The sequence below is a fragment of the Prunus dulcis genome, unplaced genomic scaffold (genome assembly GCF_902201215.1).
Source record: "Prunus dulcis unplaced genomic scaffold, ALMONDv2, whole genome shotgun sequence".
Classification (NCBI taxonomy): domain Eukaryota; kingdom Viridiplantae; phylum Streptophyta; class Magnoliopsida; order Rosales; family Rosaceae; genus Prunus; species Prunus dulcis.
In genome coordinates this window covers 2547-24693 of record NW_023010290.1, presented here as the reverse complement: position 1 = coordinate 24693, position 22147 = coordinate 2547, and the positions used below count along the sequence as shown (strand labels likewise).

The 22147-nt window shown below is 39.7% G+C and overlaps 2 protein-coding genes across 2 annotated transcripts in view; one reads left to right on the top strand and one right to left on the bottom strand.

Annotated features, from left to right (window-relative positions):
- Window positions 1-209: 209 nt before the first annotated feature.
- On the bottom strand, window positions 210-5576 carry LOC117613377 (protein pleiotropic regulatory locus 1-like). Its single transcript, XM_034341987.1, has 17 exons — window positions 5210-5576; window positions 5083-5107; window positions 4863-4980; window positions 4615-4684; window positions 4237-4299; window positions 3500-3581; window positions 3077-3169; window positions 2747-2810; window positions 2553-2638; window positions 2353-2454; window positions 2120-2203; window positions 1454-1514; window positions 1298-1364; window positions 1099-1176; window positions 885-949; window positions 706-783; window positions 210-598 (listed from the first exon to the last, which is right to left on the bottom strand). Exons 1-17 carry the CDS (start codon window positions 5341-5343, stop codon window positions 426-428), a joined length of 1443 nt encoding a protein of 480 aa, XP_034197878.1. The 5' UTR covers window positions 5344-5576; the 3' UTR covers window positions 210-425.
- A 15750-nt stretch (window positions 5577-21326) lies between these two features.
- Window positions 21327-22147, top strand: part of LOC117613376 — a 2818-nt gene continuing 1997 nt past the window's right edge. Inside the window, exon 1 of the mRNA XM_034341985.1 lies at window positions 21327-22136. Coding sequence (XP_034197876.1) covers window positions 21327-22136 — 810 coding nt within the window. The remainder of the gene's footprint in view (window positions 22137-22147) is intronic.

Genomic DNA, 22147 nt, shown 5'->3' with positions numbered 1-22147 from the left:
AACACTGCATCGCAAGCGAAGGCAAATCCTGTGTTGGCTGTCGCTTAACACGCGGGGCAGTCTACAAATTAAAGATTTAATCCCCTCCCTGTTAGTTAAAAAAGCCGAGGATGGACGCAAAGGGGATTTTGAATCTTTTTCCCTTGAAAAAAAGAAGAAGAAATTTTACTATGAAAAAAACAAAATTTTATAGTGCTTGACAAAAATTCTTTCCGAATCTAATTCAGGCACACATGTTCGAAATATATTTAACTGGGAGCAGTAAATAATACATCAAAATTTGTATAGTTCCTATCTCATAGCAACAAGCAGCACAACAGTAAAGCCTTCACCAAAACAGTAGATAGTGAATCACTTGTGAAATAATATTACACATTTTGATATTACATGTCACAAAAGAGAGCAACAGCAAAGGAGGATTGACACTAGAACCGTCGAATATCTTTGGGCGGCCTGAAGTTGAGGGGATGAGTTTCTGGAGTGGCATTTTCGTCTTGTTTCCACATTTTGATCGTCTTATCAGCTTCGCAACTAACCAGCCTTGTACCAGTGACATCGTAGGAAAGAGCATATATAGCAGCTTCACTATCCAGTGAGCCTGTAATAAAGCATCTCTAGGTGTTAGCCCCTCTCCATGCTTCAGTAAACCGTAAAAGTAGGGAAGAAAACATAAAATGGTAAAAAGGCACAACACAGTGGACATACCAGGCTGTACAATTGTTTGGGATTGCTGAAAATTATGACCACTCTTCCAATCCCAAAACCAGACACTCCCATTGTCACCTTCAATAAAACAAATTGGGGAAAGGTTTGAGTTACCAAGTTTTATGAAACAAAAAAAAGGAATCAAAAAGTGTCCTAGCTGATATGTTAAAAATCCATACCTCCAGTGGCCATAACTCCATCCTCATTGACAGCCATTGCGTTAATTATGGTTTTCTGCTGAGAGCTGCTCAAAGACAACAAATAATTTAGGAACATTGTTATTAATGAAACTCACTAGAGAACTAATATAATTTATAAGAAAAAACAATACTCAACCTAAATACTGTTGAGTTATCAGAAAATTGAAAAAATTAAGTTTATTAAAATACTCACAGCATGTTGTGTAAAAATTCGCCTTTTGGAAGGTTGAACTTCTTAATGTTGTCAGCTGATGCAGATGCAAAACAATTTCTGGACAACCAAACACAATTAGAAACGACATCAAATCATACAATTTAAGGGTGTGTAATAATCTACACTAGCAAGATAATTCAATGCACATGAAGTAACAAGTACATGTACTGGTACATACTCTTTAGGATGTTGTGCCATTGCACGCACAGATTTCTTATGGTGTGTGAGGGTTGACATTGTTTTCCCTGCAAGGAATGTAAATTGATACTTAAAAAATACTTTTAAAGAGGGATTACCGAAACTGAGTTGCAATTAGTTAAAGAACATAAATTACCATATCGTAGGTCCCAGAACTTGATGGTTGAGTCATGAGAGCCAGTAATAACTTGTGGATCCTGGAAATATGAGGCAACAAAATATAAGAACTATTGCCTATTTTAACCATATAAAGAGCACTGGATGAAAATAAAATAAAAAACATAAAGATTGCATCCAAAAATAGATATCTAACTTTTGAAAAAAAAAACAACAAAAAGATAAATAAAAATTCATAGTTGTACTTGTAGTTTTAGCATAAAAGTAGAAATTCAAAGTGCCAGTAAATTCAATTCTCTGCAACTTGTTTATTAGCTGTGCTTTAGGGAAGAAATGAGAGCCAAGGATTACAGGATTCAAAACTTTTATAAAGAATGATGTAACAGTGAAGGCTACCTAACACAACATAATAAAATTCTCAGGGCATGGCAAGAAATTGTTAACACTTGCATTTGATGCCACATATGAGGAGAGCAAAAATTCAGCCCAACATTCAATAAGAAAAAACTCTGAATCCCAATCATCTATAGATAACAGCAGCAAAAATATAAGTTACTATTACGATGATGACACCAGCAAGAATAAAGTAATTATTCTGAACTGTTTGAATTTATGTATGCATGGATACTCTGCAATACAATCAGAAAATCACAAGGAAAATTGAACGAGTAAGGGTTTTTCATACTGTTGGTCGAGTAAAAACTGAGCAAACTGTGTTATCATGTCCCGACAATGCATGAACTTGCATCTTGCTTCGAATATCCCAAACCTGAAATTTTATTGCACCATAACATAGGTATCATTACCACAATGCCACTCTGATACAAATTACAATAATGACTTTGCTCAATCCCTAAAAGTACTTCATCCATTAAAATATGCAGGAAATGAACTTTACTAATAAGACAAAGTACATACCCTGCATACAGAATCACGTCCCCCAGTAAGTAAAACATCAAGAGTGGGATGAAGGGCCAAGCAGTAAACACCACTTAGATGACCATGATATGAACGGATAACCTACACAAAAAATTATGTTGTAACAATCAGTATTCCTTAGAGAACAGCTAGAATGAAGCTCTGAGAAAAAAAAAAGTTGGTTTAATAGAAGTTCCAACCTTGTTCTGTTCAAGGTCCCAGCATTTAACTAGTTTGTCATCACCAGCAGAAAACATATAGGTATGCCTGCTGCTAACAGCAAGTCCTGCAAAAAACCAATTATTGTTACCAACACACCCAACACAGTCATTAACCACAGCATGGATAACCAAAAGCATGCAATCCCACCAGCAATAATTCAAGAGAAACGAACCTCGTATTTGTTCAATATGTCCAGTCAGTGAAAGCTGTAATGTTCCAGTTCCTACATCCCATATCTGACCAACGAAAAGCAGAACAAACACAACCCAACATAATTTTACAATAAAAACCCAAAAAATGCTCCTTCAGAAATTTTCGTTTAAGTATCAGAAAAAGAAGACCAAAAAAAAAACAAATGGCAATTGATGTTAACTTCTAGAGAAGAGAAAACATTGCAGGAAAGGGGGAATAGAAAAACTTGAGTTTCTCTGACAGCATAACAATAACACATGAACCAACTCGGTTAGGCCAACCTGGACAAATGAAGCATAAAGTTCAATACCTTGATTGTACGATCTGCTGAGCCAGTGCAAAACCATTTATTACTTGGATCAAAGGCAATAGATCTTACCCATCCCAAGTGGCCACTAATGACCTGCATAATCAAATGGAACAATGGCTTATAAACAACAGTATGCATAATCTTTTTCTTTCTTCTCATATGCAACATTAGCATAATAGTACGTGAAAACAACTCTACATGAAAACAACTCAAAAAGATGCAGGCCAATCTTATCAACTCGTTAGACACGAAAATGCAGAACCAAGGGCAACAAAAATATAAACTAGCACTCATATAACATGAAGTACTGCATTCCTAATAACATTCATCTAATAAGAATCTCCAAGTTACTCAGACAATAAAAGCCCTAGCACTTTTCTTGCTGCACCTAACCGTGTAAGATTAAGAACACATTGTTCGTACCCTGTAGATCTTCCAAGGAGCATGCCAAACAGGACGTGGCCATCTGCTAGGAATTCTTTCCATTAAAGCTGATGTTGAATACCTAGAGAAGAGAAAAGCGACAGTTAAAGAAAAAATGGGCTGCATTTTCCATAATAGTATTATCAAGATTAGAGAAAATGAAATGAAAGATGGTATAGAGCATCAGCCAGCTTGTAATGTTTAGGATCTTCAGTTTTCATAAAATATCCCATTTAAAAAAAAAAAACCTAATAAAAACTTCAATCTAAAACACTTTGGAAGCACATAATATGATGCCAACTAATACAGTCCTAACCCAGCATAATGCATGCAGATGCTGAAAAATGGCCACGACATGCCTAAATTTCAGGTAGTAGAAAGTAAACTGATGAAAAAAGTATTCAACTGTATCAAAGGGATTCAAACCAATGTAATGCAGATCTACATTGAAACATCAAAATTACCATAACCATATCTAACTCTTTGAACATTTTGACTGGTATTCTACATTGCCAAGAACATCCCTAGGGTGATTTTTATCTAACGTTGCAGATATTTCTCCCTTCACCAACTCCAAGCAGCCCAAGAATTGCATAATACACTGCTTAGGCCAAGTACTGAGCTATTAAACATGTACTGCAGTCCGGAATGAAAACAAAAACTGAAGGCAAATCGCTTGTTTAAGTCATGCATTCTAAGTGCATAAAACAACTCAGAGAAGAACAAAAAGCTCAAACCTTTCAGATGACCCTGGAGCAGAAACAGCTAGAGTGCCTCTACCTGAAATGCCAACATCATTCCTGGAAATAAACAAGGACATGATTATCACAGTTCACTCCACAATCAAAAGTGTCCTCAGTAGAATAAATCATCAAAACCTATTTACATTCCAGCAACATTAGAAACATAGAAACTTTCAAATTCCACAAATCACTCATATAATTCTCATATATGATTTAGATATTTAGCCCAATCACTTTGAACAAGAGAAGTGGAAAACTATAGTACATGAATATGCAAATATCTTGTGAAGGAGGACAAGTCAAAATATCTGAAACATTGAGAGATTAAATAAAGGCATAAGAAACCATTAATACACCAACAAGACTACTTACGGTGCCCTTGGTGCAGATGGACCAACAACCAACGCATTTTGAGCTCCTTCCGTACTTGAGTCCCTAGAATCTTCACGACGCACATGATATCAAGCAACAATTTTAGCAAATTACAATGTCAATATAGAATACCCAAATAAATGCAATTTCCCCAAAACAATAAGCTGAATAATCCCTACTTGTAGTTACAACTTACAAGCAACTGCTTACAAATATCATTTTGAAATTTTAATCAGAACAAAGAATACCTGGAAGGGCAAGAGCACTGGAAGGCCCTTGAGGACCGCGACCCGGTGCACTGGACTCAGCCCGGCGGGGCGGTTTTTGACTAGCCGTGGGTTCAATTCCTCCATACTCCACGCTTATCTAATAATTCAACCAAATTTTTTATTATAATGCAATATTATTCAACTCAATAATTTCACAGCTTCTAAATCAGAAACGAATTAACAAAATTAAGACACTAACCTTGTGGCTTGTACGAATTCTTTTACTGAAAAAAAAAACAAAACAAAACAAAGTATGCAAGAATTAACATTACAAATTTGTCAACAGGCAAATAAGAAGAGATAGAAATCAAAGCAAATGGCGGTACCTTTCGGGGTCAGGAGGGGCGAGTTCACCATGGGCAGGAGAGAAGAGATCGCGAGCTCGCTTGAGGGATTTGAGACTGAGCTTTTTCAGCGACTGTGGCTCCACTGGCTCCATCTCTAAGGTCGGCCCAGGCATCGTCTTCTATATTCAGGCAATGCGGTCTAGGGTTTAAGGCCAGTCGCTTCTCACTCCGAGCCCTAGTTGGAGGAGGGGGAAGCGTGAGAGAGAACAAGAAAGTCCTAGTCGAGAGGCTAAGGGCCTGCCTATTTTAGGAGACGGCGCGTTTTGTATATTTGGTCATCCGGCCGGGCTGCCCCGCCAAAGACAAGCTAATGTTAGTCGGTTCAATATGCTAACTTTAGTAGGAAAATCTAATCTAATTTTCAATAATTTTTTTGGTTGAAAATTAATATGTAATATATATATAAAGCAAAAGGTGAAGAATGATGAAACATTTAAAATATTAGAATATCTCTTCAGTTAATGCAAATATTAATAATTAAAATTATTAATTAAATTAAAATAATATGATAAATTAACACTTTTTCATATTAAAAATTTCTAAAATAAAAAATAAAGGGCTTTCTTGGCTTTCTTTTATTAACTTGTTTTTAATTTTATAGATAGGTGCTTGGTTTAGGGCTTTTTTTTTGGGGGGGTTGTGGGGGGGTTGTTTGTTATAAGAAAGGGAAATAAAGCTTCTATTCTAAAGCCCAAAGAGAGTAAAGAATAGAAACCAAGAAACCAAGAGAACATGAGGAAATCAAAACTTTTACATTGCATGACTTACCTAGGCAAATAGACGAAGGTAAAAATATGATGAGTTTCAAAAAGGCGAACATGCCATTTTTCTTCTTTTCCGCGGACAATTCTAGAAACCAAAATCTCTAATAGGCAGATCACAATAAAATGTACTAGTCTTGAAAACACACAAAATATGAACAGATAGATTATACTAGTTTTATATACCCTGAAGTATTGCATGATATGTTGCGATAAATAAAAATAGTTCATGCTTGTTGAATATGTAGGAGTTCAACAGAACTTTGAATGCTACTTTTTATTTATTTATTTATTTGGTGATAGGTTTTACAGCCTTGTAACTCAAGTGATTAAGAGCATTTATCTATTCATCCGAGATCTTAAGTTTTATTCTCCTCTTTCAATATCACTTATTAGAAAAATAGAATCAAAGATATTGGTAATTTAGATGCGATACTGGAGTGAACTAAATATGTTTTCTCTGTGGAACAATAAAGTGTAATAACTATTTATGGAGGCAGTTTTGTTATGGAATACTTTAGAGGAATTCTTTACCAACCTACACATCTGGTGCTAATGTGAGAAGGTAAAATGTCACTTTTTTTCTTCAAAACAAAAACCAAAAGTCAAGTGGGATTTTAATTGATTGTTTTGAAGCTTAAAAGTCAACTAGTATTTAATAGGATTTTTACGTAATCAATAGAAGTCAAGTGGTATTCAATTAGGATTTTTAAGTAATCAATACAAGTCCAGTGATATTCAATTAAAATTTTTAAAAGATAAGAAAAAGTATAGTGATATTCAAAAACTTACCAATTTTGAGGTATTTATTAAATGGGTTCACCCTCATGTGCATGATTCTAACGTTTGTTCTATTTTGCTTTTTGTGAAAAGATGAAAATCACGGCTCTTCTTCTTCAGAAAGGGATTGATTGTTGGGTGTGGCAGTTGTCTAGGCTTCTGTGTCTTCTTGTTCAAGATATGACAGAGGAAGAAGAGAGAAGAGCAGCACACCTGTTTGAAATGATGATGAGATGGAGGTGGAACTTGGCATTAGGGGATTAATTGAGGATGATGATGATTGTCTAGGCTTCAGAGAAACCCAAAAATAAAACCACCAAAGAAAACAAAGTATGTGCTGAGAAAAAAGCCCCAAAACCAAAAGAATGGGAATTTACAAGGGCAGGCAAAGAGATTATGGACGATGTTATCCTGAAATATCCACAGGGGAGGTGCACTGCAGTATGAGTCAATTGATCCCATATCCAACATCTATAATTAGGGTTTTTCGTTTCTTTTCTATCCTTTGTATCTAAACAAACAAAACTAGTATTATATTTGGGATATAGGATAACTATGTGCAATTGCATAGCAAAACAAAATATAATTGCACAAAAGAGAGTCAAACAGCCTATCCTATATAAACATCGGAGGCAGACTCATTACTAATTTGGGTCATTTTGAGCATTGTGTTTATACTGATTTGTACATTTTATCAATGCTTGTGTTTCATAGTAGCCTAGCTGGTGATTCATTCTTATTGAATCTATGTTACATGATTTTGTTTCATATGAAATCCTATAGCAAATCTTTTGATTCTTTTGGAGAATACAAAAAATTCTTAAGTGATTGAAATCCTATTGAAACCCATTACATTAAAATCATGTAATTACAATCTATTAAAATCTCAACTGAATAATTTCACATCTTTGTCAAGAACTACTTTCTTATACTCTCCATCCAATTCGATCATGAATTTTCCACAGAACTCACATGTTTATATTTCAACAATCCAATAGAATCATGTTTGAGTACTGGCAGTCAATTTTTTTTTTTTTTTTGAAGGAGAATGTTGTGTTTGTGGTTGTGGTTGTTCGGTGTTATAAACAAGTGTCAACCCAAATTTCAATTGTCAAAGTTTCATTGAAATTGAAAGCCCAAATCAATCCCTTTTCATGTTCAAATTTCACAAAAAACCTACTTCCGTCCTAAGTTCCAACTCAGCACCAGAACTGGAACAACTCCAACAATGGCAAGCTCATTTATCAAACCTAGAACTCACATCACTCAGTTAGATGTTAAAAATCCGGGTTCATACTTTCAAATCCATAAGAAAAATATTATTTTTGTTGACAAAATACAAAGCCTTATGTAGGTTTAATAATTGCAGTCTTGTGTTTGGCTTGAAATACCAACAGTTTGATTTGATTCAAGGTAATAATAATGGCCCCGTTTACTCTTTTGATTTACACAGAGATGATGAGTTATCTTATTTATCAATATTTATGGGTAAATGAAGCAACATTTTTTATACACAGATTATGAATATAAAATGCAGTGCACAAACAATCACATATTACATGCTTGAAAATAAAGCATAAACATGAAGCATCATCCTTCTTTGTTGTCACAGACGTGCCTGCTGGTTGATGAATTTCAAGCTATAGGGGGATCCAACCCTGTTTTAGTTTGAAATTATAGCATAATTGGTATGAAACCCCTTTTAATCCTTATAATATAAAAAACTTGTTCAATTCTTAATGTGCGCACCTTGATCAGACCCATCTCGGTGCCACATAAGATAATGTCATTGGCCGTGAGGAGGCTGGTAATTCTGCCCACTTTCTGCTGAGCCCGTGAAGAACTTTTGGAGAACTGATTTCAGCCAAGTGCGTGTTATTTGTGCAATGGTCAAATGCAGTTACTAAAACTTCAATAATCATCAGGGATGCTGTCAGAGGTGTTGGCAGAGATTCTGACCTACCCATGTAACTGTTTGAATTGCACATGACCCCTGCCAATATCGGTAAAATTTCTAAACTCTTGATTTCTGCAGGAGATGGATTCATCAAGTAAAACAGTATTGCTGCCTCATGCACATTTCTTTTTAGAGCACTTGCCAAATCAGACAGCTGTAGACCTTTCTTCTTGATGTCTTCTATAGCTGACTTATTTGCTGCAACAATACTGGTTAGTATGGACACTGATGCCCTTATAACCATTTCCTCCTTTGAAGTTGAAATACCTGCTAGCAGTTGATCCAATATCATGTCTTTCAAGATAGCACATTTTTCTCCATTCTTTTTGCCTAATAGTTCATATATTGTTGTAACTTCTAAAGCACAATCTTCATCCCATTTTCCTAATCCTTCCAAGTACAATAGTTTTGAAATTGCCTTTTCAGTGATACCTAGTAGTTCACTTTTGGAATCTTTTGCAGAATATAAACTTACTTCAAGAAAGCTTTTTGGGGTATGCAAATTCTGTTTTCTCCTTGAATTACTTCTTTGGTGATCCATCTGGTTGATCTTATAGTTCTTCTGAGATGCACACTCATTCTCTACGTAGCAACTCCGAAGGATGTTTGGCTTTTCATCTCTATGTTCTGAAATAGTTAAAGTTAAATTGATTGGGCATCTGCTGCCAAGTAACATAGAATGATTTACTTCAGGGGCTTCTTTAGGCACTAAATCCTGCAGCTTCCTGTACAGGGTGCTTGGAAATTAGGAAAACATATTAAGCTCTGACATTAAGTTTTCTATAATGAGGTTTGGGTCTCCAAAAGAGAAAACATATAAATAAAGGTATAATTGTGAGTATCTATCCATCCATCCGAGATCTTAAGTTTGATTCTCCTCCCTCAATATCACTTATTAAAAAAATGGAATCAAAGATATTGGTAATTTAGGTATTGAAGTGAACTAAATATGTTTTCTATGTGAAAGAAAAAAGTGTAATATTTATTTATGGACACATTTTTGGTATGAATTTCTTTAGAGGAACACATGCATACTTTCAAATTCATAAAAAAATGAAATACATGCCTTATATAGGTTTAATAATGGCAGTCTTGCCTTTGGCTTGAAATACCAACAGTTTGATTAAAACGGAACAAAAGCAAAACAAGCCAGGGTTAAGATAATATAACAAGGAAGAGAGAAAGCCGAATTATGGCAAAAGTAAGACGATTACAAAAAGATTGTTCAGAAATAATGACAACAATGTCAATCAAAAATGTCCCTCAAAATCTCCAAGCAGTTCTGGAATTTGAATTCAGCTTCTTTGAGCAACATGGCTGGTCTCCGAATGGCTAGTTTGAAAGTTAGTATCTTGCTTTCCAAACTCTTGACTACTTTGTCTTGAGTTTCAGCTCGACCCAGCTGTTCATTTATTTCTTTGGCCAACTGGGTCCTCCTTTTCTTAGCATGTTGGAGAGCAGTTTCCAACCCCTTGATCTCCGCATCGACCTTTTGAATTTCAGTGGCCTTGCTTTCTCCATCAGCAATTGCTTCATCTCTATCAGTGTAGCTTTGTTGGAACCTTGAGACCGTGTACTCTGCATTGGAAGCCAAGTCTAGACTGTCATGATACTGGCTCAAGGCATCTCTCAGTTGCTCTAGCTGGTCCATGGCAAAACACAAGATCTCATAGAGCTTGTGATCAGACTGAGCTAGCACATTGAGGGCCTGATGGACTTCTGACATAACTCCATAACTTCGGACATGATCAAAAGGTCTGGTCATCCATTCCATCATGAATGTTTTCGCCTGGATTACACTAGATAGAGTATTCGAGGATGAGGACTCAATAGATTGCTTTAATTTCGATAGCCTGGTCAGATTGTTTTGAGCTTGTGAATCAGGATTGAGATCATCATAATCCTTGATCACGTAAGTGACAGGAGGGTTAGCTGGTCCATGAGTATTGGCATTAATGGGAGGAACATCCAAGGCAGGAGCAGACTGCAGCAGTAGAGAAAGTTTAAAGTCACCTTATGAAAAGATTATAAATAAATAAAAATAAATAGAAGAACAAGAAGAGGGGTGAAATGACTTACTGAAGCACTTCCACAGGTCTCCTGAATGGGAGCAGAGGCGACATAAGGCTCATTTTCTGTGGCTTGTTCATCAGAACCTTCAACATGACTTAGAGAGGGTTGAGTATCAATCGGACCAATCTGCCCAACAGTGCCTTCAGGGACCTTCAGGTTAAGATGAGAAGCATTAGCCATCCATACCATCTCGATGATGGGGTCAAAAGCTTCGGAAGGTTGGACGACAGAAAGTCTGGGTTTGATCAAGTGCTCCACTGCTTCCATCTCTATGTTCTCAGCTTGAAGGGGCAGATTTTCAAAACTTGAGAGCTGCAAAGAAAAAAATCAGGCTTATCACTTTCTGTTAAGGTCAAAACAGGAAAGTTATCAAGGTTAAGCTTTACCTCTTGCTCAGAGTGGCCCAACTCTTCTTCAGTTCTGACACTTGTCTTTTCTGATATGACTATTTGTTGGGTCATGGTGGAAGAAGAAACCTCCTCCTAGAAAGCAGAACAAGGAGTTAATATAAGTTTAGGGCTAACATAAGGGAATGAATTGAGAAAGGCTGATTGAGTTACCTCTTTAGGGGGGACAGAACCCGTGTCTTCAGTCTGATCAGCCATTTCTTCTTCCCTTACCCCCAATTCATCAACGTTGGTTTTCTGGGAGGGATGCATCAGTTGGTTTATATGTTTGAAAAAGATTGATTAGAGTGATTCTCCAATAAGTATTTTATGTTGAGGATTGGTCACATATTTCTAATATCGACTGTTGGATTGCATGTATGCATTTAAATCTACCAAAACATCTAATGAATGCAATCCAACGGCCGAGATTAGAATTATCTAACCAATCAGAAAGGCATTATATAGCAAGTAACGGTTAGCATGGAAATAAAACTACAAATACCTCTGAAGTAGAGGCAACTTGTGTCTCAAGAACCTCTGATTGAGGAGTTGTATCTATAACTGTATGAGACTGCAAGCAAGGGATGAGTTTTTAGAAAAAAGAAAAGGGCCAATCAATGGTTCAGCAAAAGAGCGAGTTTTGTTACCTCTTTGTCAATCGGACTGGTTGAAATAGTCTCATTGATCACTAGTTTTTGAGACGAAGATTGGGGGGAGATTGCAACTTGATTTGATGCCTAAAATATGGTAATAAGATCAAGTCGTAAGAGAATCAAGAGACCATTCAGAAAAGTCAAAGGTTGAGAGCCAATACCTCAGTGCCTTGAACAGAACTAGCACTTGCATCTGCCTTCTCTGCATCAGGATCTGGTACAGTCTCTTTGGGCTAGAAAATTACGGAAATGCAAGGATTATATATAATTAAGGAAGATGCCAAATAATGGTTTGACAATGAACAATTCCAACTACCTCTGGACTAGAGGGAATTTGAGTATCGGAAGCCTTTGGTTGAGAGGCTGAGCTTGAAATTGGTTGAGGCTGAAAAAGATAATCAAATGGATCAACCAACTAGTGAATTAGCAAGGGAAATAAAGAGCTAAAATGACCAAAAGATAGTCATACCTTAGAAGTAGCAGTTGAAGGCATATCTGTGCAATGTTTCTCACCTATAGAGTGACCGGCCACGCCCCCAGCATCACCAGTCTCTAATGGTTCCACCACATCTGAGTTCGATGGCAGGATCTTAGAACTATTGGCTCCTGATTCAACAGATGTATCTTGGGAAGCTTGTAGTACATGTGGTTTAGGAAACAATTTCCTCAGTATGTCATCCCTGGAACGGTTGGCCTTCATGTCAACAAATATGGCATCTGAACATAAGAACCTTGAACAATCGGACCCGAAACTTGCAATTACCAAAGTATTACCGATCTTCTGAAAAGGTGCAGCAAGCACACTCACATTTATACTAAATGATTTGTGTATCCTCCTCCTCTTAAGGGCGTCATAAAATTCCCATGGTAGCTGCTCAGTGATATAGTCCCTCCCCAGCAAATCATAGAGTATATCTTGACCCGTACCAAAATTCACATAAACCAAGCATAACACAACAACAAATCTCAATATGAGCTGCGAATAATAGTTCTTCCAATTTTCATTGGTCTTTTTAATCCAATCAACCATATCCCTCTTATTAAAAACACACTCCCGAACTACATAAAGGATTGCAACCAAAGATGGTTGCACATCAGCAACTATGGAACTTACGTCGGCATCTTCTTCTTGGTATATCAGCCACTCAATAAAGCAAGAACTTGTAGTGATAGCATAACCCTTGAAGCAAGTTGCCCAAATCACAAGGCGCTCCACAAGGTACAAAAAGCATCCAGGTGATATGTAATCATTAACAACCCTCCAGTTCACATTATAAGTATCAACCAAAGCATCACAAAACTTCAACATTACAGACACCTCTCTCGGTTCTTGACTGCTGTTTCCAGGGCCAATATTCCCACAGAGATTCTCAATGAACTCCTCCCATGGCTGGTGGCGGTCCAGTTTTTCCACAAGCTTCTCGTATAGTTCACCATTCGGCTTACCGGACCCGAGAATAACCATTACAAGCCTTCCAATTTGCCCAAAAGACAGCTCCGTCTCGGAGCTAGTATACTCAACTATTACTTGTTCCAGAGCATTCTTTAGAGCATAAGTTCTTCTGAGAGAAATCATATTCTCCTTCAATGAACTCCTCCAATCCATAGGAAATATGTTCGTAACAACACTCTCAGTTGAAAACTTTACACGTCTCTGCAATCTCTCCGTATCTTGATCCCTTAGCTTCAAACATTTTGATTGCAAAAGATATACTGAGACCTCACAAATATGGGTAAGGCACCTGCTTTGGCAAAACACTGGATCAGCATTCTCCTTTGGAAACTTGTTGTAAAGATTTTCAAGCTTGTCCAAAACTTTCATGCCAACAGAGAGCATTTCTGAACTCCAATATTTACGAGCAGCTGAGACAAGCTGGTGAACATCAACGGAGACCAAATTTCCATGTTTTTTAAAACATCTTTTGTCCAGACCCCGAATCCAATCCGCATCGGATATGAGTAAAACATAGACTGGACTAAGATTATGATACAACCTCCACACTCCTAAGTAATCAAAACAAAGATCCCCGTAGCTGTTGTATTCATTAATATCTTGGGTTTCAAGGCATCCTAGATATTCAATTATTAAAGCAATTTTATCCTTCCAAAAATTCCAGAAGTAAATCAGTGAATCTATAGATACCTGATTTTCAGAGCACTTCATCAGATCATCATCATCAACCAACTTCGTTTCCCACACATACTTATTGGAGCTTGAAGAAATATGAGCATCCAATATTTTTCGAGCCGATAATAATTCACCTCTAATACTCTCATGCCTCTGACAAACACTCATATGATTTTTTATCAAAGCCAAGTCACTCTGCTCATTTAACAAAATGTCAACCTCAGTGCAAACAAGTTCATAAAAGCTTTCTGTTTTATTCTTAGCAAATGACTTGGCTTTTGATAAAAGCTCCTCCTTTTGTGAAATATGTTGTATGGGCCAGCCCTTTCTGCCATTTGACCAAAGAGAGTTGGCAAGCACATAGAATAGAATATGTAATGACGCTTCTCTGGACTTGCCTGCCTTTTCAAGAAAATCAGCTTCGAGTAGAATATCGCCTTTTAGCTTTGCGATTTCAGCAGCTTCAAGATAGTTTCCATGTTCTTCTTCCAACAAAAGAAGCTCATCAAGGATATCTAACTTCTTCAAAAAGTTCCGCATCAAAATTATAGAATCAAAAGCATTAACAAATTTCATCATGGATCTGTTATCTTTCAACTCATAATAGTGAAGTGCGCAGCTCTCCAGAAATTCTTGTTCAATTTTATCTATTCCTTCACCTCGTCTAGCCACAACACAGTCCTCTGTTGCATGCTGTTTCCAATAATTGATGTACTGCAAACCCATTTCAAACAGTTTTCCTTTGGCACAAACAGTGAGACACTCAGAGAAAAAATTGCCCTTAGCATACGCATCTGCAGCATCTTTGTAGCATCCTGCTAGAGAAAAACATTCTGCAGCTCTTTCCAGATCAGACATGCCACCTTTATCCAAATAAATCCAGGCTGCACCAATACAAGTTATAAAATGAGAAGAAATTTATTGCAACCAAAATTCCGCTGGCTTCGTAGCATTATGGAAGATTTTAAATGATGGTGAAATAAAATCTTGTACTTGAGACAAGCAATATAACTGCATTTTATATGTTTCGGATCTATTTAGGCTAAAGATAATAGATGTTAAATAGTTATACCTGCTCTTTCATAATCGCCCAAATCAGAGAAACATCTGGCAGCCGAATCTGCCTTGCCTAAATCATCAAATATTTCAGCAGCTTCCCTAAGAATGGAATTGGCCTTGTCAGGATTTGAAGTTCGCATACGGTCAGCCGTAGATTTAAGATTGGCAGCTTTGGAACTTCTTTCCCAATACGTATCACCAGCTCTTTGAAAGCATATTATGGCCATTTCATAGTTATGTTCATGATAAAGCTGCGAGGAACAATATGATGCTTGTAATGCAAGGAATACAATGATCATGACAATAAGAATAATATAAATTAACTAATAATACTACAACAAATGCTTTACATTATCACTATTCATCTTAATTGTTACAAGGAGAAAATTACGCAAACCTTTATGCCCTGTGATTTCCACTCCTCTGGACTGCTTGCAACTTGCATTGCCTGTGCAAGTGAATCATCCAGTTGCCTAACCTGTACAAGACATTTCTTCTTCCAATAGTCAAACATAGGTTTGGAGAGCTCTTCTACATTCTCACAAATCCACAATCTCTGTCTCGTACGAGTAACAGCTACATATAATTGCTTCAGTTCGGAGCATAAGATGTTGTGCTTGGCTTCATTGAAACTTGGAAACCGCTGAGGTAATGTTGAGTCAAGCAAATCTTCTTCCTTCATGTAATCATATATTACCCTCCATTGATTTTTCAATGGTGATGAGCCAAAAAAGTTATACAAGAGTACGTCCTATAGAAGGCACATGAATATCATGAATGAACAAAAATAAAAACTTAAAAATAAAAACCTAAAAAACATAGTAAAGATCTAAAGGACTGAATGCAGCACAATTGAATAAATATAATCACCGTGAACTCGAGGCCCTTGCACTCCAAAATGGTCAGGACAAGAGCATGCTTCCCAACAAACATGGAAACTTCTTTCCTAGCAGCATCATCTCGCACCAAAATAACCTGCTCTGCACCGAAGCCAACTATATTTCCACTACCAGTTGCACTATTTCCAAATAATTTTATGATTGCATTTTCATTTTCTCCAGATTCAAGCAAAACTGGAGCTTCCCTATATATAAGACTGGTTTCAGGTTTTAAAACATCAATATAGTGGGGGAAAAAACGATATATTACTTCAACAATGCTCTGTGATAACTTCAGTACACCAGTATGTGTACGGAAATTTTGAGTCAAATGGAACATTTTTGAAATTTGCCCTTTTTCTTTTCTTTCTTCAAGCTTATTGCTTCTTGATTCCAACACAAACTTGTTGTGGAACAGATGTCGTATGTCTTGGAACCTAAAATCAATACCCCTTGCAATTGTCTGTGCTGTATCACCAGAAAAAATGAAACCCTCTTCAACATTGCTGCACATATGTTTGAAAAGAGCAATTTGACTGATTGTAAGATCTTGAACCTCATCTATATAAACAAAGTCCATTTGATCACCCCCATACTTTTCACGCCTCAGACGGCGGTGAAGATCAATTACAAAATCAGCCAGATCAAAATCACCATTTTCCATCTTCATTTTTTCATAAGCCTGAAATATATCATATATTTCTTCTCTCTTTTGTTTGCTTAAATTGGAAGTCCGGCCCTCTGACAATTGAACATAGTCCTCGCGGCTGAGTTTACCATCACCTGCTTCTATGGACCCCAAACCACCTTTGATATGAGATATTATCTCTGTAAAGACTCTTGAAGCATCCAGCTTCTTTGTTAACTGGATATTAAAATGGGGCCAGTAAGATGAACTGAATCTCTCATACTTAACCTCCTTTGTCCTTATAAAGGTCTCCAATGCAACTGATCTTGAACTTTGCAATTGACTGTGAGTAAGTTTTGTAGCATCAAGGAATCTTTCGAAGTATGAGTTTGTTTCCCTCATTTTGGCACTCGGTGTTCCATCAAGCATCATCAAGAACTTATGGAATGTTATGACAAGAGGATAAGAGTTGGGAGGAATATCATGAAAGGAATCCTTGATATCCTTGAATTGGGCTTCATCCTCATCAAAATCAGCCATATCAATCAAACTCCTTTCGTTTGAATCACTGCCACCACCACATGCAAAACTGTCGACGTACAAAAGTTAGCAACTTAAAATTATGCTCTTCTGGTGGCTGATGCGATGTTGATATTTATTTATACAACAATTCAAGTCAAGAACAAGAACAGAAATCAACATTCCTAATAAAAAAAATTTATGGTACATACATGCCCTTAAAAGAATAATATTATTGTATCATGATTCACAATATAATAACTTATAATCAAACAAAATAAAATAAAATGCAGTATCTTTTTGTTGAATGATCCACGCACCTTTTTAAGTGTAAAACATGTTTCTTGATGGCAAAACACAGTTTCGGACTCACGGTGACAAAAAGCTGGCTGTGGGAACCTAATTAAATCAAACCCTAGGTCAAATAATTCCTGCCATTTGGGGATTATTTGACCAAATTGGGAATCAATCAACCTAATTAGGAGTTACTCAATTTAATTGGGAATTATCCAATTAAATTGAACTTTACCTAATTAGGTTGAGATTTGATTTGGTTAATTACCACGATCCCCAATTAAATGAGGAATTGCCTAAATTGAATCAGGATTGATTTGATACCTACCACAATTAGGGATTTGATTTACCCTAATTAATCAATTCCCTAATTAATCAAATCAATTCCAAAAAGGGGAGGAATAATTCCCTTCCATCTACGGAATTATTCCTCTGAAACCCTAGCCTCCGAGACCTCTATAAAAGCATAGCCACACACAAGGGTTGAGGTACGCCTAAATTCCTACTAAACTCTACAGAAGTTATTTTCTCAAAAACCCTAGCTCCCCCCTCTCTTTCTCTCTCTCACACAAGGCTCCCGCCACCACACACGGCTCCGGCCATCCGGTTTTCCTTGAATTACCCTACCTAACTTAGGCATCGGAGGGCCTTTGGCCAACACCCCCCGGGTGTGGTCTTTTTACTCCGATCTGTTTTGCAGGGAGAAAGAGAGGCGGAGAAGACGAAGGAATATTGGGCGAATATTCTTGTGGGGAAATTTGCTCCCTCAAATTGGTGCTTTCATTGAGAGCACGAGTTATACTCAACGCGTGCTCAAGGAATCCGTTCCTCCTATTTTTCAATCCACCGAAGCCTTCCAAACAACCATGGTTGGAAGCATGAACACGAGAGGCAAAGCCGCCGCGATGGCTAGATCCGCGACGGCCCAAAGCCACTCCACCCACGATCCCGCGATCGACATGGTGGCACCGCCACCTCTCACCACCGCACCGGCCACTGCCGCCGAACATGGTGGAACTTCCCATCAAGGTGGACTCGTTACCACCGCCGACCCGGGGCCGGTCTTGGAGCAACTCCAAGCATTCCCTTCATTGCCTCCGCGCGCGACTCACGCTCCTGCATACACCTCCAATGAAAACCTAGCCCGTGTGCAGTTGGGCTCCATGCACTTCTCTCCTCCCGATCCACGAAGTCAAGCAGACGTTAATCTAAGAGTTGACCAGCTAGCTCAGAGAATGGACGACCAAAGCAATCTAATGAGGCAGCTCATCAACCAAATAGGTTTTGCTCAAAACCTTGGCCTTGGACAACCGAGCGAGGAGAGAAGGCTGGACGAACGCGCCGGTGAACGACTCGACGTCCGTGCCCGCTTGGGCCCGCAGGGAAATGTACATCAACGGCTAGGCCCCCAAGGAGGTCAGCCAAACAACCATCGCAACGAGGATCGCGAAGAAAGGCGTTCAGCTGTCAACTCACAGAGAAGCGTTCTCGAAAGGCTAGGCCCCCAGGGAGGCCAGTTGGATAACCCTCACAATGAGGACCATGAGGAAAGACGCTCCGTTACTCACTCTCGAAGAACCAATTCTCGTCAACAAGCTACAGAGAATCTTTCGCAGGCGCAGTCCACCAACACTCCAACTAGGCAGCGCAGGCGAGAAGGTCGACCCTCGGAGGACAATGAGGAAGTCAGTCAATCCCATGGAGGTCGCCAACGCAACAAACTAGCAATGTGTGCAGAGGACGTTGAGAAGCTCGTGAATGACCGACTCCGAGACTTGAAGACCGGAGGAAACTTCGAGGATTCACTACGCAAGGAGATGGACCAGGTGAACTCTACGCCTTTCACCCTCGATATCGAGCAGGCTGTTCACCCGAAGCGATTCTCGACGCCCTCGTTCCTACACTTCAAAGGGGATTCTGATCCCGAGAGCCACTTAAAACACTTCAAAAGTGTTATGATCCTCCACCAGGCTGACGACGCGCTAATGTGCAAAGTATTTACAATAACCTTGCGAGGAGCAGCCCAAGACTGGTTCCACACCCTACCATCCAGGTCGATCAGCAGCTTCAAGGAGCTAGCTTACGTCTTCACCAAAGAATACACCTCTTACCGGACAATCAAGAAGAACCCTGACCACTTGTACAACCTGCGCAAGAAGGCTGACGAATCCCTTCGAGATTACATCAAGAGATTCAAGGCGGAAAAGGCGAACATTGTAGGATGTGACGACCGAATCGCGTCCTCCGCTTTCAAGAAAGGTCTTCCAGCTGAGCACGACTTGTACCGCGAGCTGACTATCACTCCCAGCCAGACTCTGGCAGAGGTCTACGCGACTGCGGAACGCTACGCGCTCTGGGATGATGATCGAATCGCCGCAAAGAAGTCTACAAAGCAGGAAGATCAGCCGACTAAACGGGCAAGCCAAAGAGGCGACGGATTTAACAACAGGAACGAGGACAGGCGCAGGTCGCACCCACAAGAGGAGGCTACGGCAGGAGAGAACTATACCAAGTTCACCATCCCCATACATCAAATCTTAGCCCAAGTGAAGAACAAACCTTGGGGAAGAAGACCACCACCATTGAAAGGAGATCCGGACAAGAGGGACACTAGCAAATACTGTGCCTTCCATGGAACGCACGAACACACTACGAACAAGTGCTTCGCTTGGAAAGCGCATCTTGAAGAACTCGTGAGAGAAGGTCACTGCACAGAATTCATTGCGAAGCAGGCCATCCAACGAATTGAAGATCGAGACACCGCCAAAGAGCTGCCTCAGAAGGTCATAAGGATCAACACCATCCTAGTCGACTCCAAGGAGTCTGGGCTGACCAGCAAGGAAAAGAAGAGGAAGATCAAACAAGCCACTGGGATCTCCCAAGTCTCGACCGACCTTCCACTAGCAGAGGACGATCCTGTCATCGGCTTCCAAAAGAAAGATCTGATCGGCCTCGACATGCCACATAACGACGCCCTTGTCATCAGCATTCAAATCGCTCAGGCCATGGTCGACCGAATCCATGCAGACGAGGGCAGAGCAGCCAATATCCTGCAACTGACGGTCATCCAACAGATGGGCTTGGAGACAAAGATCAACAAATTAGCCAGATCGTTGACTGGCTTTAATGGTGCAACAACGGTTACCGTGGGCACGATAGACCTCGACGTCTACTCCCCACCTGTAATCAGCTTGCAAACATTCATGGTCATTGATGAGGTCTCACCCTACAACGGCATCCTGGGCAGACCATGGATTGGCAAGATCAATGCCATCACCTCCGCCACACATCAGAAAATTCGGTACCCAATCCCTGGGGGCGGTGTCGGCCAAATCAGCAGCGATCAAGCAATGGCGAGGAAATGCTCCGCCCAAGGGCTAAAGAAAGGCAAACAAGCGCAGTTTCTCCCCGTGAGCCAGGCAAATCTGGAGGAGGTTGAGCAACCGAATCTTACTATCTTATAGCAATCAAAGCGTCAGGACCAAATCGAGGAGATCCCTCCAGAGGTCTCTCCAGAAGAAGGATGGAAACCCGAGGAGGACGTCGAGTTAATACCCTTGGATCCTGACCAGCCAGACAGGAAGGCGCGGATCGGCTCGCGCTTAAGCCCAGAAAAGAAGGTGGAGCTTACCACATTCCTTCAGAGCAACAAAGACATGTTCGCATGGTCGCCATCAGACATGCCTGGCATCGACCCGAACATCATCTGTCACCGACTCCACGTCAACCCCGCATGCAAGCCAGTGGCGTAGAAGAGACGCAACTTCGCACCCGAGCGAGTCGCTATCATCGAAGCCGAGATTGACAAACTCCTAGCTGCCGGCTTCATCGAAGAGGTCTCCTACTCAGAATGGCTTGCCAACGTTGTTCTAGTGGCAAAACAAGAAAAGGGCAAGTGGAGAGTTTGCGTCGATTACACAGACCTCAACAAAGCATGCCCCAAAGACAACTTCCCATTGCCGAGAATCGACCAACTGATGGATTCCACTTCTGGCAATCAGCTGCTCAGCTTCATGGATGCCTACTCCGGCTATAACCAAATCATGATGCACGGGGATGACAAGGCGAAAACTTCTTTCATCATCGAAAGAGGGACCTACTGCTACAAGGTCATGCCCTTTGGGCTGAAGAATGCCGGAGCAACCTATCAAAGGCTCGTAAACAAAATCTTCAAAGAACAGATCGGCAAAACTATGGAGGTCTACGTGGATGACATGCTGGTCAAAGCCCCGAACCGCGCAGATCACATTGGAAATCTTGCCGAGTCATTCAGCTTGCTCCGCCAATATCGCATGAAGTTGAATCCAAGTAAATGCACGTTTGGTGTATCCTCCGGCCGATTCTTGGGATACCTAGTCACGCAACGAGGTATCGAGGCACACCCACGTCAAATCAAAGCCATTCTCGAGATGAAATCGCCCTTCACGGTGAAAGAAATACAAAGTCTGACGGGCAGAGCAGTGGCCCTCAACCGGTTCCTCTCGAGATCAACCGACAAGTGCAGACCATTCTTCAAAGCTTTGAAGAAAGGGCAAAGAGACAAATGGGATGAGGAGTGCGAAGTGGCTTTTCAAAATCTGAAGACTTACCTCACCTCACCTCCCATGCTCTCAAAGCCGGTCCCTGGTGAGGACTTGTTCGTATACTTGGCAGTGTCCAACTCAGCTATCAGTTCAGCTCTCATCCGAGAAGAGCTGGGGGCCCAACATCCGGTATTCTACACGTCAAAAGCTCTCCTCGATGCAGAGACTCGCTACCCAAAATTGGAGAAACTTATTTTGGCTCTTGTAGTTTCTGC

Coding starts and splice junctions, on each gene's coding strand:
- LOC117613377 (XM_034341987.1), bottom strand. CDS start 5,343: ATGCCTGGGCCGACCTTAGAGATGGAGCCAGTGGAGCCACAGTCGCTG. Junction 3,170..3,499: donor CTCCTTGGAAGATCTACAGG/GTACGAACAATG, acceptor TTGATTATGCAG/GTCATTAGTGGCCACTTGGG. Junction 1,365..1,453: donor GTTCTGGGACCTACGATATG/GTAATTTATGTT, acceptor CATTCCTTGCAG/GGAAAACAATGTCAACCCTC.